Raw genomic sequence first — 13,550 nt, 5'->3', positions numbered from 1 at the left:
TACACTTGGGAGATGACTTTGTAGTTATGTCTAAGAAAGTTCCTTCTGTATTGCTGCATCTGTCTTGTACTTCCAGCTGTTGGGTAGTCTTATAAGTGAAAGAAACTCAGTAAGGAGAAGGAGCTACCACTAAAGGAACTGAACTCTAGTTGGAATAGAAACATGGGATGAAGGAATGAGGTCAAGGTAAACAATGAATATTTAAGGCACTTCATTGACCACTAAGCTATCCAGTTTTGATGTTTTGTTGTTGTTATTGTTGTTGTTTTCTAGTTAGAAATTAACTTGAGGCCAGCAAAATAGCTCATCTGGATACTGCACCTGCTTTGTCAAGCGCATGAACTGAGGTTTGAGTCTGTCTACCATTACATTAAGAGGAAACTTTGGTACTGTGATGTCTTCCTTTCTCATACTGTCTCTTTTTTTCAATCTGAAAAAAAAAAATCAGCCAGTATTAGTGAACTCCCAGTGATGACAGAACAGAAGGAAGGAAGGGAGGCAGGGGAGAGGAAGGAAGGAAATAACTTAAATTGTGGATTGGGTGTGCATGCAGATGACTGCAAGTGGTAGGCCACACCAGCATGGTTAGCAAATATGTTTATTTTTGTCACACATAAATCCTGGAGGTAGGGGATCCAGTGTTGGCGCAGTGGGTAGTTTCTGTATCTCAGGCTCCTTTCTTTCTGCTTTGGTCATTGTTAGCCTGGTGACCTTATGGTAATATTACTGCTTCTACATCTTGTGATTGGGGAAGGAATAAGGTAGGCAAGTAAAGTGTCAAAGCAGTGTACCAGCAGAGCCCTCCCACTAATATTGCTGGGAAGACTTCCACTTGTGCCTATTCCCATAGTTGGGCATGTGGTCTCCCCAGGCCAGTCACTGGTCAAGAAGTAGAGGATCAGGCCTGGCTTACAGATATTAGGCCTCTGGGACTGGGGTAGGGTTCTGGACTCTCTTAATTACAGTCACTTCTTTTATTAGAAAAATAGAGGATTAGATAAGCAGTCTGTTCAACAGTTAGGGTCAACTTTATGTTGTAAATATATATATATAGTTATCTTAAGTAGTAGCTATCCACTCAGTGGTTTTTATTTAACCTAAGAGTTTGTGTCCACCATCTATGCAGTTCCTTTGTGTGTGTCTTTACTTATTAGCTTGGTCTTGGGAGATTACCAGTATTTGTCATTTTTTATATAAAAATTCAAGATCTTTTTCTTATTGTCACTCATCTTGTAAGATTGTGTGTCTGGATGTTTGTATGTCTTTTAAGTAAATACTAAAGAAAGAAGGAAAGGCCACACTTAAGACTTAGTTGTTTGCCTGCAGAGTGGAGGAAGTAAATACTTCATCCTTATCCATGCTTTTGTCCAGAACACTTTACTCAGGTCAGAGTTTATCAGGAGCCCCACACCGCAGCACATACCACTGCAGTGAGGAATGTGAGGGTGAGCCAGAAAAGGTGGTGGGAAGAAATAAAAATCATGAGCAAATTTAAGCCTAATGGTAGCTTTATTTCTCTCATACTAAATTATATAACAGAGATCCCTCCCCCACCCCTTATGACCAAAATATCCTACTATTTATCATACTCCTATTAACAGTTTAATTACTAGCGATTGGGGAGGCTAATTTGCAGAGACCTGGAATTATGGCTAATCTCTGAGGAGAAAAAAAGTAATTTAGTGCTAAGATAAGATAAATATGTTCTAGTGTTGATTTCATGAATAAAGTAAGAGCATAATGTGGTAGGCATCTAATATCTCAGAATCACAGTCATAAAATACGTTATTTAGAAATAGCACATTTATATGCCAGATGACCTGATTACACTTCAGGATACAGAATACCCTCAGTAAGGTTTGCATTATGGCAAAAGCTCTATGCAGTGTCTATGTGTAACATCAATATTGGCTGTGTCCTTTAAAAACCAGGTAGTATCTGTAATTAAACTTCATGTTGAGGTTATAATTAGGGAGACCATGTAATTTATCACTGAAAAGTGGGACCTACTTTTCAGTCTAAGTATTTACAGTCTTGGGTGGATCAACATGCCTTTATTATAGGGTGACAGGACACAGAGCAATTAGCTTACATTTTCTATACTAGTCTTGAATTTTACTTCCCCGGGTTCAGATCCTTGATAGCAGGCTAGATGGTGGGGTGGGGGCTGCTCTTGAGAGCCTTCCCTTTCTACTCCTGAGTGCATGCTGGGTCTTTCCCTACACCAGCCTCTCTCAATCATTTGACTCATGGGTTCTGAAGAAGTGGTGAGCACTCCCCCCAGCCATTTGGACTTCCTTTCTTCCTAACCCACTCACTGCAGGGGGGCATTATGGAATGGTCTCCATCACATGGCACTGTGGCACTGGGGTAAAACTGGTGAGTGAATTCATGCTTCCTTGATAACACTAAGAAACCTCCCAGACTCTTTATTTTCCACTCAGTATTTCTTTGAGAGGGAGAAGGGGAAAGACAAGTATAGGAGAGGCACACTCCCCCCACCAAGCAGGAGACTGTAGTGTCAGAACTCACAGCCAGGGCCTCATGTATAGAAGCTTACACTCTACCTCCTGAGAGACCAACTGCAGTGCAGGTTCTGCTCTTGTTGGGGAGGGGATGAGTGAAAAAGGCTTATGGATATTCCATATATTGGGTTAGTTTTATTTGAGCTAAATGAAGAGCAGGAAGCCTATTGTGGCCACAAATTAAGCCTTTTGCTAGAACCCAGTACAGACACATAGTAATCCTTATAGTAATCCCTGCTTGTTTAATTGTTACCTCCCCTTAATTCTTAATTGCTTACATCCTTCTTGATGATCACTTGCTGTAGACCCAGAGGTGGACAGCTCTGTTTCTGTTTGACCATAGGCTGATCTGTTAAAGTCTGTGGCTTAAAAACAGGACACTGGTGTGAGGAAAGTAGAGGATGTGGAATAATTATGTGGAGCCCATTGGGCAGACAGAACCACAGTCACTGTGGCTTTAACACGCAGTTCCTTTCTTTTTTCTTTGAGGATTTATTCAGACTACATTCTCAGGGATGATTTATTTACTTCTTTTTAGGATTTATTTATCTTCATGCAAGAAAAGGACGAGGGGGGATTAGAACATTGTTCAGTTATGGCATAGGGAAGAACAAGCAGGGTTTAAACCTGGGCCTCTGAGGCCTCGGGGTCTCAGGCCTTAGAGTCCTGTGCTCTAAAGCTGTGCCATCTCCTCAGCTCCCCACTTGGCCCTCTAATAACTGGGACCTTACCCATCTCAAGGACAGTGTTTGTTTATGCTGCTTAGCACCACTGCATATTCATGCTGGAGGCCAGTTTATTTGATTTGACTTGTTTTGATAATCACTCCACAAACTTTTAAATTTTTATTCCATATTTTTGTGTGTTTATTTACTTCATAAAACACTTTCTCAAGTTATTCCTTCTTTTAAAAAAGAGCTTTAGAATTTTTTACTCCTTATGTAAAATTGTTCTCTTTTAGATCCATTATAAAGAAGACTATAAGAAGTCTAAGGACAAGTGTGCTTTTGTGACTGACACTCCTATGCTAAATCATGTAAAACATGTTGGTGCTTTGATTTCTGAGGTAAAGTATACAAACTTGTGACTTTGATTTTTTTTTCCTTCTGTATCTGTAACTATAAAGTCCTGACATTTCAGGACTTTATAGTTTTGTAGTAAATGTGATGTGTTCTATATACATGTATGTAAGTGTGAAAATATCCTTCTAATTTATTATAATTTTTCAACTCATGTTAAACCAATCACTCTGCATTAAAGTTAGAAAACACTTTTTTTAAAAAAAAAATCACAATGTTGGATCAGCAAGATAACTCACTTGGTAAAGTGCCTGCTTTGCAGTGCAGCACATGCAACCCAAGTTCATGCTACTGGGGGAAACTGATGCTGTGGCATATTTCCCGCTCTCCCCTCTGTCTCTGTGTCTCTGTACATCTCTCTTTCTATTTGAGAAAGTCCAGAATGGTCAAGTCAGGCAGTGACAAAACAAAGAAAGTACCCACAATGCTGTTAATGTCTATGTAATCATGTGATTCAATGTAGTGTTAATTAACTCATGCAGATTGATGCATTTTACCATCTTTGGTTAGTATGTTTTATTATATATGTCTGTATTATTTTTTCCTATTCTATTCAATAAGACAGGGAGAAATTGAGAGGGGAGGGGGAAATACAGATGAAGAGAGAAAAATGGACACCTACAGTCCGGCTTCACCACTTGTGAAGTATCCCTGCTGCAGGTGGGGAGCAGGGGCTCAAACCCTGGTTCTTTGCTCATAATACTATGTGAGCTTAACTAAGTGTGACACTGCCCAGCCCCTATGTCTATAGTCTTACTCCAAACCTTCTTTGCTTATATCGGACAGCTCTTGAAAAGGAATATATTTGTTCAAAGTATTGGCAGCTAGTTTTAGAAGTTTCATTTTATTTCCTAGGAGACTTCCTCAATAGTGGAAAATCATTTTGACATGAGAAGTAAAATTTACCAGCAGATTCCATAAATTCTGTTATCTTTGGCCAATAGTTGTAAATCAGTTTAAACTTTTTGAGTGGGATATATTCAAAAGATACAGATGCCTGTTGTGAAACCACAGAGAGAAAGGCACCTCATTCACCTCCCAGCTGAACACTCCTGCAGTCTCTTCCTGAGAGTTCTTCAAACCCCATCATTTCATATGACACCATCAAGCATGCTACCAGTGATTTTTGTGGTGTATAGTCTGTGGCTCGACTGCTTGGAAGAAGTGAACTTTAAAAGAGAATGAATAAAATAGTGTTATAAATCCCTGACCTCTTGTTTTGTAAATTGCATTGGAAAAAAAAAAGATCAACATGATTTCCCTGAGTTTTTTATTCTTCTTATGTGAGAACATTGTAAGGAAAATCTGTAAAATTTCTTTTTTAAAGTACCCAAATCAGGGGGTCAGGTGTTGGTGCACCTTGTTGAACAGACATAGTACAGTACACAAGGACTCTGGTTCAAACCCCAGGTCCCCACCTGCAGGGATGAAGCTTCATAATCAGTGCTGCAGTGCTGCAGCTGTCTCTCTGTCTTACTTCCTCTCTATATCCTCTTTCACTCTCAATATCTCTGTTTGTATCCAAAATAAATAAGTAAATAAAATAAAGTACTCAAATAAAAGAGTTGTGTGGACTAAAAGCTCACATAACATGTATACTCACTACCACAATACTCAGATTTAGCTTTGAGTGAGAGAAACAGCAGGATTTATCAACATGGAAAATACCTGGTTCTGTCAATTTATGGTAACTGTCATTTCTCCAGTGTAGACATATTCTTGCTGTTCTTAATTGGTTCTTTTTCCTGAAGGAGCTAACTGCAAGAGCAGACAGTGAAAGGGAGAGGAAGGAAGAAAGAAAGGAAGAAGGAAGAGGGCTGTCCTGTTATTTTGAACTTAATCTTCCCAAAAGGAAATGGTGAATGTGTGCTTCTCTTTATAAATCGTGATTCTATAGAGACAATGCAGATCAGGGAGGGAATGCACAAAATCAGCAAAATATACTCCCCACATTCATTCATAGGACAAGGAGGCTAAGCAGAGTTGAATAAAGGAGCACTGTCTTTTGCAGTCAGGTTTTAGGAAGTAAATTCTACCAACTTGTATCTTCTGGAACAATTTAGTCTCCTTATTATTCTCCCATTAGCCTTCACTGATCAAACATCTGAAACTGTCAACACGCACACAACTTATTTAGAAATTTGCATTGATCTAAATAAACAATCTTTATTTTCTTGCTTGTCTCATTTAACACTTGCTCCAAGGTAACAAGTTTTTTTGTTTGTTTGTTTTGTTTTCTTTGAATTATATTCCTTAGCTTAACTATCTAAATTTTGTTCTTGAGATTGAATTCATTCTAGTTCTAAAGAAAGTTTATCTTTATTCTCTTTCACTATGCACAGTAAAATTAAAGATGAATACTTTGTTTCCCCTTTTTATCCCCCCCCCACTTCTTTCCAGGCAAAGTACAAGGGGACAGCCAAGGCAAACCTCTCCAATTCTCTTTATAAGCAGATGCCAGCCACAATTGACAGTGTCTTTGCAAGAGAAATCACCCAGCTTCAGAGTGAGGTGTGTGGCCTTCCTATATTGCTGTGTAATTAGATAGATAAAGCACGTAGCCTAAAATAGGTTATTTAGCCTTTTAAATAGCAGGTTCTCAAGTATTAAATACTGGTTCATGTGCCGTTAGTAGTTGCTGGTGAAACTGAAGAAAATGAAAAGGAGTTGCCCGGTTGGTTTGCCATATAAGACTTTGTCTCCTCATCTGCGTCACAATTTTTGATTGATCTCATTTTTATCTTGTTTCAGTAGTTTGCTCAGGTCTCTGAAAAATCTTGTCTATAAATTAAGGTGTGATCTTAAAGGAAAGAATATTTCAATAGCTTATTTAAAATCATATAGTGCTCTCATGGCCAGATTCAGGATGTATAGGTCTGTGCTCCATCAATTCTATAAGTGTGTTCTGAATTCCCATTTTTGCAGATTGTGGTTTTTAGTTTAGGATAACTCAGGTCATCACAGAAAAGCTTCCAGCAGGCAGAAGTGAGCAGTTAACAGCTGTAGATGAACTTAAATTTTTTTCATCATGTAAATTCATTTTGAATCTAGAAAAGTTCAGGAGTAATTTTGCCCTTCATTAGACTAAGACATGCCACTTAATTTGTCATATTTATTAAAACAGAACTTTAAAAGAGAGCACTTATTCTCTTACTCGTTCCTTATTTTGTTTTCTCTAGCACTCTGTTACTTGGCTGTGTAAGTGACCTGAGTGCAGAGACCTTTTGTCCTCTGCTTTGCAACCTTGTGATTAAAGCAGTGGCTGGTACACAGGAAGTGTTCCTTGAAAAGTGGATTTTTGTTGAATTTGTTGATTTCCTTTCTAAACAAATGTTTCTTTCTACATCTCTTATATTCTTCAGGTTAGTGATAACAGCAAATATAGATATAGATAAGATCTGTCTACTGGTAATGTGTTGGGTGCCTGTCTGTGCATTTCCTTCCTTCCTTCCTTCCTTCCTTCCTTCCTTCCTTCCTTCCTTCCTTCCTTCCTTCTCTCTCCTTCCTTCCTTCTCTCTCTCTCTCTCTCTCTCTCTCTCTCTCTCTCTCTCTCTCCCGCTTTTTGCCACCAAGATTATTGCTGGGGCTTGGTACCTGCACTATGAATCCACTACTCTCAGTGGTCAATTTTCTTTTTTACTGGATATGACAGAGAGAAGGTAATAGGCTAGGGGAGATAGAGAGGAAGAGAGAAAGATAGATACCTGCAGACCTGCTTCACAACTTATGAAGCATTCCCAACCCCCCCACCCCACCCCCCCACCGCATGTGAAGAGTGAGGGTTCAAAGAATTTCACTTCTATTTGTATCAGTTAATTGTTATAACCACTCAATGAGATAATATCGTTTAGATGTGGAAATTGAAGCACAGAGAAGTAAGCAACTTTCCTGAGGCCTCACAGCCAATAAATAGAAAAATCAACATATAGCCATGAATGGTTCTGAGTTTGACTTGAGATTCTGGGTTTCTTCCCATTTCTATTCTTTTTTTTTTTTTTATTGGGGGATTAATGTTTTGCAGTTGCCAGTAAATACAATAGTTGTACATGCATGACATTTCTCAGTTTTCCACATAACAATACAACTCCCACTAGGTCCTCCATCATCATCATCTACTCTTCTTTTTTTTGTATTAAAATGTCTATATTTTTTTCTCCAAAACTTTTAAGTAGAGAGTACCTAGATAATTTTTAAATAATCTGAAAATTATATTTTCTCTTAGAAAGTACTGAGCATTGTTACTCTTTGTGCAACGTCTTTCAGTACTTTATTGTTACAGGTTTAAATGACTGCTGTCTACCCAACTTGACAGCACTCTAATCTCAGCTGTGCAGTGTGCAGCTAAAAATACAAGAGGTCAGGGTGTTACCCAGCTGCCCATGACTAATAGGCGCTCTCTATTTCCTGCTAACATCTGGTCACCTTGCCACTGGCTGGTAATAGGGACTGCTACACAAAACAAAACCACAGCACTTCATATGTGACCAGCAGTCACCATACAAAAAGAAATGTAAAGAACAACATGTGTTCTCATTGTTTAAAGAGCAAGATCTCCTCTTTATACTTGGGGAGATAATATTTTCAGATACTGATAGCTGAACTCTTTTGAAGTGCACACCCTTCCTCATCCTCTTCTAGCATAAATAGGTCTAGAGTCCACAGATATGTGCATTGTTTAATGTGAAAGGGAAGCCGTGCTGTATAGTTTAGAATCTAGTATTGGACCAGAATAGATTTTCTTGTACATTATTAACTTGTTGTCCTGTGGTTGAATATGCTTCATGGGAAAGATACATATGCGTAAAACTACAGTTCTCAGAAATTGCCTTGTAATAAGAAAGGCAGGAAAGGGGAACTATTTGACAATATCTGTGGTAATTTAGCCTTTTACAGGGCCCCAGTAGTCTCAGATTAGTCCTACCTTAAGTTAAGACATCAGTCAAATTCTGAAATGCAATGGGTTCTAAGTTTCCTAAACTTTTAACATTAGAACAAAATATGATCAGAAGGTTACTTTGTGAACCGGCAGCACAACTTACCTGGGAGGGGCTGGCTTTGCAGTGAACACCATCCAGGTCACTGCCAGGCCCCCATGGCACTAGAAGAAGGTTCAGTGCTGGGCTACCTTTCACTGTCTCCCTCTGCCACTCTCTTTCTGCCTGAAAAAGTTGGCCTAGAATGGTGAAGCCTTGGAGACAACAGCAAGTAAGTTAATTAATAAACATGTACATAGGGGTTAGGTGTTGGTGCACGGGGCTTTAGCACACACATCACCATGTGCAAGGCTCAGCTTCCACTTGCAGGGGTGAAGCTTTACGAATGGTGAAGCAGTGCTGAAGTGCTGAAGGTATCTCTCTATCTCCCATCTTTAAATTTATCTCAGTCCTATCAAAATAAAAAATAAGTTAAAGAAATTCTCAGGTGTTTACATTCAAACTAGAGTGATAAAGTGAAGTGGGCTGGATGCAGAGAAAGTGTTTGATAGAAATGTCAGAGAGAGAGAGACAGACTTTCAAAGGTCAGTCTATTAGCTCTCCCCCCCCATCAAAATTTTAATAAACACACACACACGAGGGGCCCCAGATTAGATCCCTGACATAATCAATAGCCACAACTGAGCAGTACTCCAGTCAAACTTCATGAATAAAGATCATAAAGTGATGGGATCTTACCAAGACTATTTTAGGCAAAGCTAAATAATCCCTTATCATAGAAGTAAAAAGGTTATTTGGATATCTGAATTAAGGAGATTTATGAATACCTGCATGTTATTTATAGTGACCACTCCTTAGGGTCCTAGCTCAGGAGCCATCTAGTAGTTACAAAATTGCAAGTTGGAAATCCATGTAGACTGTACATGCTTAATATAAGCATACACTATGCAGTTAAATGCATAAGACAAGAGCTTATATAAACAATCCTTTATCTAAAGTAAAGCTATTGCAAAGTGCCCTTCAAAGGCCATGTATCCAGGGTCATGACAGCCTTCATTCTCAAGGTGTAATGCAAACAATAAGAAATTTCACACAATAGTGACAAGCCTGAAGAAACCAAATTGATCAGGGAATTTACTAGCTTGTCATAATTCTCCATTAGCTATTTTAAGGATGAAAATTAACATGATAAATTGAAGTTCAGCTCTCTCCAATTTGGTGTAATCTTAATACTGAAATGGTACTTAGTAGCCAATGTAAATGAAATGACTATTTTAATGCTGCATACAGACAATTACATAGCCTTTTAAAGAAAGGGTGCTTTTTAAAAACTTGCTTGATGACTCACCATTTCTATGATAACCCATCAAATGATAGGCTACATTGGTTACATTTATAAAGTCATAAGCATGATACTCTAAAATACAAAATAGACCAGCCAACCAGTGAGAAGGAGAAAGGAATAAGGTTCTTTTATTTTAAGAACAAGGAACACATCTCATAGAAGTTTTTTCTTGGCTTAATAGACTTAGCAATACATTAAACTCCCACACCTTTCCTGCAAAGATTTAATATGGAATGTAATGGAACCGAGATAATGGACTTTCTCAACCTGAATGGATGTTCCTAATGGGCTTCCCACTTAACATAATTAATTAGTTAAAATTGAATGATACATTCGTCAGAGTTAGATATCTTATAGATCAAATCATAGGATAGATTCTAACAAGATAAATTATTCCTGGGATAACCTCGAAGGGCTGCTAGTGAGCCCTTCTTCTTCTAGCGTTTGCCCTAGTGAGCCCTGATAGCCAGCCAGATCCACAGGTGTAGGGCTAAGGCATGCTGGGTTGGAACATACCATGGGAGGAAAGCTTGATGGAAGCATTATTAGTACCTAACACTCAAGAGACAGTAATCTGCATTAAATTGAACAGTTCTATTGAGGCCATGTTATACATTATCTGGAACATAGTGAACTAAACACCTTAAGGAAGAGAGGGGCTGATTGGAATTAATGTCAAGGAATGCATTTAGGGTCCATAGGGGCTCAGTGCTTTAATTCACCTGAGAGTTTGGAGTGACTCTTTAGTCACTGACAGCTGTGTTCCCACCTCTGAACACCTGTCTTATAAACGATGCTCTTCAGTAGGGCCAAATAGAGGCAGCACTGGGGAGATAGATTTGGGTTTCATTAAAGGAAGATCTCTGCCTTGGAGCTTTCAAATGTTAAGAGACTTTGATGCCCCAGGGTAAGTTCACAATAGTTTTCAAGTAAGACTCAGTATAGGGAAACCAGGAAAGGGATTTAAATGTTGGTAGTTTTAAGATGTGGCTTTCTTTTTTAAGATCTGATGGTTTTATTTTTAGAAATTAGTTTTGTAAGTAGCAATTTAATCTTCAGGCAGGTGTATTATCTATGTTAAGTGAGTGGTTAATTCTATTTATTAAAGCCTCTGAGGAGTTTCAATTCATGAGAATGTTTAATAAACTCATTCATTTATTCACAAAGCATTTATTATTTATTATTTCTACACTTTGTCATTCACCGAGATGGGCACAGGATATTAAAAGATACGTGAGTAAGATACAACATAACTCTTAGGGAGCATATATTGGTAAAAAAAAAAGTTCCCCTTAAATCTAGCTGTATCTTTCCATTTCAGTTTGATCTCTTGTTTTTAGTGAATACTGCTCAAGTTTTTACTTTGAAGTTGCCTTTATTCTTTGGTGCCAACTAATTACTATTACTATCTTTTTATGTATTCATTTAAACATTGAACAAATACTTATTGCTGCTTACTCTATGTCAGGCACTAGTCTGAGAATTTGGATTGCACATTATGCTTTTTCCCAAAGGTTAGGACCGTTAACATGGTTTATGTTATATCATAACTGCTTACATAAAATCCTAGCAATTAGTTAGAAAATGAACATTTCACTTTAAAATAGCTGATCATTTCACTCTACTTTATCACTTACTTGCCCAAGATTTAGACCTTGAACATTTATGACCTCAAGAGCTTTAGATTGTGGATAATATCCCCAAACTGCAGTTGATATTTAAACTAGATGAGTAGGACTACAGATGTCATGCTTGGTCAAGGACTTTTGGCATAAATGTCAAAGAGTTAGAGTCAAGAGTTTAAATGGAAGCAATAACATTTAAGCATTGTGGATTTTATCCTGCTCTAGAGGCTTAGGAAAAGATAACCATGAATGGTGGCATCCAAATATACAGAAGCTTAGCAAAACACTGAAATTTAACAGGTATCAATTTTAATGCACCGTTAAGTGAAACTGACAGTTGCTTGTGTCTTTTAAGGTTGCCTACAAGCAGAAACATGATGCTGCCAAAGGAATTTCAGATTATGCCCATATGAAGGAGCCACCAGAGGTCAAACATGCCATGGAAGTCAACCGACACCAGAGTAACGTAAGGAGGTCATCCCAGGAGACTTTCTGAAAAATTGTGGTCAACTCACAGAGCCAATGGATATGTGGTTATGATTTAAATATTATGAGGCTTCTCTCTGAAAAACACTTCAATATTTTCTTTTGCTTTAATCTCTAAGTGTTGAGAAACACATGCATATGAATGAGTCAGTCAGCAACCATTAAAATATTGTGGAACATCTTTGAAAGGTCATGCATTTTCAAGCATCTGAGATTCTGCTTAGAGCAAGATAAAGACGGCTTCCCCCAGATCTCTAAATTAGTCGTGTTTCCTAGGGCTTCCCTGGCTTGATGATGGAAGAATCATTCAAAAAAAAAAAAAAGTAGTGAGAACACACACTGCAACTGTTCTCTCTCCTTCCTCCCTCCCTTCTTTCTTTCTTTCTTTCTTTCTTTCTTTCTCTCCTTTCCTTCTTTCCCCCTTCCCTCCTCCTTTTCTTCCTTTCTTCTCTTTTTCTCTGTGATACCAAAGTTATTACTTGCATAAATCAACTATTTCACCAGCAGCCATTTTTTTCTTTCCTCTAGATAGAGGGTGAGAAACAGGGAGAGAAAATGAGACACCACAACACTCATGAAACTCCTCTACCCCCCACAGGCACTCTCATATGTGGCTTGTGGCACATAGCAATGTGTATGCTCTACCTGGTGAGCTGAGAGGGAGGGAAAAGAGAGACTCCAGAGCACTACTCAACCAGTATCAAACTCAGGATTTACCCATATTAAGGCACGTGCTCTACCATTGAGCCATCTCCCCACCACCTCCAGTATGGTTTCTTTTAAAAGGCTTGTTGGGAGTAAATTGTCCAGTTAAGGCATGAGAGGAATATGAGATCAATAGAAGTCTAATGGGTGATTTATAAGCAGAAGCTAAAAAAAAAGTGAAGATCTCCTGTAGAAAAAGAATTTCTTCTTTATTTCAAAATTAATAAGCACATCCAAGTTTCCCTGTGTTACTTTGTATTACCCCTGTTTGGGTTGCCTTAAGAGAACAATTTCTTCCTGAAATCTCAGGGGAAGCCTATTTATATCATGGATTCCCTGCTCTCTGGATGGGCTGTGGAAAGTGTTTTTTGGAATCTTCAGGGTTGGAATCCATTAAGCAGCAGCCCTAGCTGGCTCAAGAAGCTCCCTATCTTGGGAAGGTGCCCAAAACACTGTCATCTTGCACGGGTTCTGTCCCAACACCCATCCTCTTACTGAATGGGGCTGTGGCCTCCTGTGTCCCCAGACCACCACACACGCAGCATCTCTTTGAAAGACAGCTATAGCAATCTTCTATGCAGTTGCAACAGGTCAGTGCCTAAGTCAGAATGGAGGAAGCTTTTACAGTTTTACCCACATCTGTAAACAGATCACACAACACTTTTCTAAAGTGGATTAAAGTTGATAAGAGATGAAGAAGCTGCATGTCTGTAATTAGCTGCAAGGCCATTATAAGGGAACACATCGAAGTATTTGCCTCCAGATGACTATAATAATCATAAGAATTACCAGAGGGCTGGGCAGTATCACAGCAGGTTAAGTGCACATGGCACAAAGCTAAAGGACGAGGG

General features: G+C 38.6%; 1 protein-coding gene across 3 annotated transcripts in view; it reads left to right on the top strand.

Moving 5' to 3' along the window:
* Positions 1 to 13,550, top strand: part of NEBL (nebulette) — a 410,755-nt gene that overhangs the window by 298,198 nt on the left and 99,007 nt on the right. The window contains exons 3-5 of one of the 3 annotated variants that reach the window (XM_007526302.3): positions 3,487 to 3,591; positions 6,005 to 6,115; positions 11,864 to 11,974. The exons of the other annotated variants lie outside the window; for them this stretch is intronic. Of the exons in view, the coding sequence (XP_007526364.1) occupies positions 3,487 to 3,591; positions 6,005 to 6,115; positions 11,864 to 11,974 (327 nt within the window). The remainder of the gene's footprint in view (positions 1 to 3,486; positions 3,592 to 6,004; positions 6,116 to 11,863; positions 11,975 to 13,550) is intronic. 3 annotated transcript variants of the gene reach the window in all.

The sequence above is a fragment of the Erinaceus europaeus genome, chromosome 6, assembly GCF_950295315.1.
Source record: "Erinaceus europaeus chromosome 6, mEriEur2.1, whole genome shotgun sequence".
Lineage (NCBI taxonomy): Eukaryota > Metazoa > Chordata > Mammalia > Eulipotyphla > Erinaceidae > Erinaceus > Erinaceus europaeus.
The sequence above is the reverse complement of the archived record's forward strand: the minus strand, read 5'-3'. Positions and strand labels throughout refer to the sequence as shown.